The sequence below is a fragment of the Caenorhabditis briggsae genome, assembly GCF_000004555.2.
Source record: "Caenorhabditis briggsae complete genome, chrX, whole genome shotgun sequence".
Lineage (NCBI taxonomy): Eukaryota > Metazoa > Nematoda > Chromadorea > Rhabditida > Rhabditidae > Caenorhabditis > Caenorhabditis briggsae.
In genome coordinates this window covers 17,465,551-17,471,218 of record NC_013491.2, presented here as the reverse complement: position 1 = coordinate 17,471,218, position 5,668 = coordinate 17,465,551, and the positions used below count along the sequence as shown (strand labels likewise).

The 5,668-nt window shown below is 39.3% G+C and overlaps 1 protein-coding gene across 1 annotated transcript; it reads right to left on the bottom strand.

The window, feature by feature from the left end:
• Window positions 1–471: 471 nt before the first annotated feature.
• On the bottom strand, window positions 472–4,373 carry CBG07785 (the record flags this gene model as incomplete). The annotated part of the gene is made up of 8 exons (XM_002645951.1): window positions 472–550; window positions 1,128–1,290; window positions 1,341–1,780; window positions 1,826–2,811; window positions 2,879–3,012; window positions 3,064–3,283; window positions 3,324–3,554; window positions 4,296–4,373. The coding sequence occupies 8 exons, from the start codon at window positions 4,371–4,373 to the stop codon at window positions 472–474; spliced, it is 2,331 nt and encodes a 776-aa protein (XP_002645997.1).
• Between the last annotated feature and the right edge of the window lie 1,295 nt (window positions 4,374–5,668).

The window sequence follows — 5,668 nt, the reverse complement described above, 5'->3', positions numbered from 1 at the left end:
TTTCAAGAACCGGAAAGGACAAAATATTAGAAAATGAGTTACACATGAAAAATAATATTAAAAATCTTACTATGGGCCAAAGGAGGGGAATGTCAATTCTCACAGTGTGCTAACCAATACCGGTAGAAATTGAACAGGTAAGGCGATCCTTGTTTTGTTTTTTCTCGGATGAAAGTGTACAAAAGTGTACAATAGAGATTGTAGACCTGGGGAAGACAGGAAGAAATTGATTAAAGAGAACAAAATGAATGCTAAAAATTGGAGATTTGAAAGAGGATCTAAAAAGGGGCTAGGCGACACTTATTCAAAGGAGAAGCGACACATTTGATCTCACAATTACAACTTCAAATAAGGGGACGTCTTGAATTTACGAGGGAGAGACAAAATGATAAAAGATTATGACGGGGAAAATGGGATATAATATGTGATCATCTTCGTTGCTAGAATAATTCATGAGATGTTATGGCATGATTAGACATCTAGAAGAGTTTCGGTTTCGGTTCCGGTGCCTTCTCCATTAGCGCGGGTTGTTGTTCCGTTTGGCACTTCTCTGAAAATGTATAGGTCAAATTGTTTTGAAAGAATAGGTTATCTGTGATCGCCAATTTCCAATATTTCCAGTTTTTTTTCTGAAAATGCTGTACTCGCTCTAATAAGAGCTCATCATTGGCTCCATTAGCTCGGTTCTATCAAAAAACATCAGCAATTTGTCAACTGATAAATTGTTTATCATAGTATCACTAATATTCCATCAGTTGACAAGTTGTTGATATCTCTAATAAAAACCGAGATAATTGAGCTCAAGATGAACGTATAAAGTGGACTTTTATAAAAAATACGGTACCACACAACTGTTCTCTAAATGCGCAAAACCGGTAAAATCTTATTATATTTTTTTGCGAAATTCTATTTTCGTTTCTAAAAACTTGTTTACAGAAGTTCCCCAGCGTTTTATAAAAACATTTGGGAGTTTTTTTGAACATCGAATGGTTATTTTCTTGGTTTTGAATATTCAAAGATTCCGGAAATTCAAAAAAGTTAATTGACGCTAAACTTACTAATCATCCTGAAAATTTGTCTAAACTTATGTTTAATCTCATTTTCACCCAGTAAATATCATCACTCACTCAGCCGAAGAACTTGTCCGCTCTGCTGCAATTCTGGCAATCTCGTCATCTTCTTTCTGCATTTCGCGGGCCGAGAGGTAAAGGAAGAATCCGGAAAGAAGACTGAAAATTCCACCAGTAAAAAACACAACGGAATAGCTGCCGGTCATTTCTCTCAGTTGGGCTGAAAATTATTTTTTCAAAAACTTCATTACAATTATTTGTAAAACAAACCAAAAATTGGTGGTCCGATGAAAGAAGCGACGCCTTCAAGCATGCTAATCATTGAATAGGCACTTTGGAAAATCGAAAGCCCATTGAAACAGTTAGCGATGATCAACGACTGGAGCACATAGTTGGATGTGATGAAGACACCAAATAGACCTCCACTGACAATGATTTCAGTAGCAGTGGTGACGAAGGTGGCAGCAAAAAGAGTAATGGAAACGACAACCATCGAGAAGACGTAGATCCAATGAATTTTGTCTTTCGTGAGTGGGTGGTCGGCAAATTTTCCAAAAACTATGGTTGAGAGACAGTTACAAAATCCTATGGCAGAGTAGATCGACTTTGATGTTGTTTCAGAGAGCCCCAAATGTTCAATACCGTAGTCGTAGACGCAGACATAGGGAACGTCCAAGATGAAGTAGAGGCAGAACACCGATAAAGCAATGCTGAAATGAAAATCTTATTTTTTCACTCAACCGCAGTAAACTCACTATCTGAATGGATAAGATCTCAGGATGATCTTATAGCAGACCTTCTCTTCGGCAATTCTTCTACTGATTGACTTTTGGGTTCTTGATAGAATCTTTCGCTTCTTCCGCGCCACTAGCATTGGAGCCGATGGAATTTTTCCCATGGTCAGAAGATTAGAGGTGAAGCGAGATTGAATGGCATTGCTGGCGAGAACACGCCCTCCGGAGACGTTGCTACTTCCTGGGGCAAGTGAACTTCTGACAAGTCGAGCAGATGTTGGAGCAGAGGATGCTGCACGGGTGACGACTGACGTAAGATTGCGATTGATAAGCTGGGCAACTGGTTCATCGATTTGCTTTTCCGAGAGCTCCGAGCTTGAAGAATCTCCGTCGTTGCTCATTTCAGAGTCATCAGAGCTGGATTCGGTTTCTGCTGAACCGGAAGAACTGTCGAAGAAGTTAACTTTGAAGTCTTCATCATCCATCTCGTTGATTTGGTCAACACTCATTGAGACTTTGCTGATGACACGACGACGTTGAGCTCTCACAGTGGTACATGGTGAGTTGGCAAGTTCCAAATCAAGGTGCTCGAGATTAGCCAAATTACTATTGAGCATGGAGTATTCCTGGATGACCGGGAGCTGGTTTTTGTTTTCAAACAGAGCCATCGATTTTGAACGAGTTGGCATTTCCGCAGTTCCTTCAACTCTTCCAGCTTCACATACGGATTGAATTGATCCAACGTCAACACGAATGGCATTGAGGTTTGGCAATGAGTTGGCACGACGTAGCAGTGTATCCTTGACAATTTTCGCACTACTCTCTTGGTCTTCTAGGAGTGTTCTGACGTTTTGATCGAATTTCTTGAGTTTGAAGTCACAGGTATCTGATTCCCATTCAACATCTCTGATGAGAAGTCCAAGTACGACAACAATTGAGTAGGCAACGGCAAAGCAGGTGAGAGCAGATTGAAGATCGGTGAAGACAAGTGTGAGTGAATAGACGGACTGAAAAAAGATAGAGGTTTTATTAGATATTCAGATTTAAAAAAAAAATTTTAAAAAAACCACTCACCAAGGTCAACAATCCCGGAAAAACAAAAGTTCCACCTCCTGTTCCAGCCACAGCTAACGATGTCGCGGTTCCTCGTTTCGCAGAGAAGTAGTAAGTGACTATAACAATCGCGGCATTATAAATAAATGCCATTCCTGAAAGAAATTATTTTTCAAAATTGATTAACTGTATTAAAATATGCTCACCGAGACCACATCCAAAACCGAAAATCGGAGTGAATAACCACATATTCGGGCAAAACATCGACAGAACACACGACACGGTGCAGATAGATCCTCCAATAATGATTGCCATTCTACATCCAAGACGGTCACTAGTAAATCCGGCGATTGGAGCCAACAAAAGCGGAAGGGAGAGAAAGAGGGATGCGGTGAACATTGAAGCGACACGTCCAGCATTATAATTCTGAAAATATTTTTTGGATAATTCAGAGGGCTAAACTCACTCGTTGAATCATGACAAGAACGATTCCAAAACAGAACGATGCTCCGTCGCACACGACGTGCATGAGAAAGCTCGCAAAGACCACGAACCATCCGAATCCACCATCAGTTGGGATTGGATTTTCCTTCAGTTCATCTTCAGAATCCTCATCTGGGGCGGCACGAGTTGGTGTTGCTGGAGTCACAAACTGGACTCGGTGTTGTTCATCTCTTGGAGAACGTGGCTGCTGTTGCTGAAAAGTGTTCTAATTAATAAAGCAGGGCCTTTAAAAACCTTCAACTTTGATATTATATATCGCGGCTCCTGTGAAAAAATGGCCCACTTACAGAATGCTTTTTATGTTACCAACATTATTTTGCCAATTGACCATTGTCTGATACCTCTTATAAAAAATGAGATACAGTTCCGGCCAATAAAATATTCTTTTAGTTTTTATTCATCTTCCAGATGATTTTGGCACATTTTGACCATTTTTAGAAATCTAAAGCTCGGCTCTCAAGTTTCCGGTCACACAGAACCCTTTGGAATCTGTAACAGAAACCTAGATTGAAAACTTTGCATTTACAGAAAATGTTGAGAGTTCCTAGTTTTTGAGCTATCTTCCGATTTCTGAATTGCAATTTTTTCACATTTTCAGTACAAAAACGGACAAAAACGGGTGTTCTTCAAAATTAGGCAAATAGGTGAAAAGCTAGGGAATTTCGAAAAATTTTGTGGATGCAAAAATTTGAATCTGGGTATATCATATGCCCTCAAAATTTTTCAAAATGATTGGAAACTTGACAGCAGAACTCCGAACTTCTGAAAATGGTCAAAATGGCAGAAAATTGACTGACATTGAAAAATACGTTATTGTAAATAATATTGACCGATCCTGTAATTTCAATGTTCTCTCAAAAAAAATGAAAAAAATTAGCTTCAGAAAGCATAATTTTTAAAATTACGACCCTGGCCCATACACCCATATTCATACCTGATTGTGTTCAACCCAGCAGGACACGTCCTCGGCCTTCATCCTGGTCCGCATACTTGGTCGGCGTCTCGCGGCCATTCTTGACTCTGGTGGCTTTACGAGTCGCTGAAAATGTTCGAATTGTTTTTGAACTCCATTGACTACCCAAACTTAAACTAGGAACACAATTCTCAATTACTGTACCCTTTACTCAATTCCTACTAGACACCTATTCAAACACTGAACCCTTTTTTTTGAAAACTAACATATAAGGTTTGCCATCCAGTATGGATCAACCATATGAACGGGTGGTAGCGTCTGGTGAGAGAAAACTTGTAACTTCTGAAATGGCGATGGTTTTGTTCGTGAGAAAAATAGAAAGAAGAAGAAAAAGATAGAGTTACAGTAGTCAACTTAAAAAGAGGTATAGAGATTTGTGATAGGAGTTCAGGAGAATGTCATAGCTAGAATTATGAACATTTGAGAACTACAGTAACGGTCAATAAGACAAACGAAAACGTATTTTTCTGTTTATTTTTGGCAATTTTGACCATTTTCAGTAGTCTGGAGCATGGCTGTCAAGTTTCCTATCATTATGAAAATTTTGTAGACTGTTAAACAGATTTAGACTAAAAAGTTTGCGCTCTCAGGAATTGTTGAACGTTTCTAGTAACATAATTTTTCCAAAACTTCTATTTTTTCAGCTATTTGCAGGTTTCTGAACAACACCTGCTTTTTCTCGTTTTTAACGCAAAAACAAGAGGAACGGGCGTTTTCCAGAAATCAGAACAAAGCTGGAAAATTAGGAAACTTGGAAAAATTCTGTAATGCGAAGTTTTCAATCTAGGTCTGCTTTACAACTTCCAAAACTTTTAAAGTGTTGGGACGCGAGCTCCAGACCCTTGAATATATCCGAAAATAGCTGGAAAATATGGGTTTGTTTTCCTTTAGACTGGTACTGTACATGAATATTTGTGCGATTCTAGAGATACCGTAGCTAGAAACTCTTCAGAAAACAGCATGTGTAGAACCAAAATGGACATAAGGCTGCCAGTTTTGTTGCATGATGCACTACCATAATCCGTTGAAATACGAAAATCCCCGGATCCTACATATTACTCATCCGCTCTCTCTTGGTACCCTCCCCTCTATTGGAGATGAGATAATAAATACCTGATATTTCGGCCACTGCATGTCTCCTTTGGGTGCAGTTTACATGAGTAAAAGTCAAGGAGTGAATTTTTCAAAAGTCACGGAAAACAACAAGTTTGGCACCCACTTTGCTCCCCCTACTCCCATCTTTTTTCTCCTAGCAGCCGAAAAGCCATGTGTCTTCTTCTTCTCCTCCTTCATTTTTTCTTCTTCTTCTTATTCTTCTAGGGCCGTCCCATTCG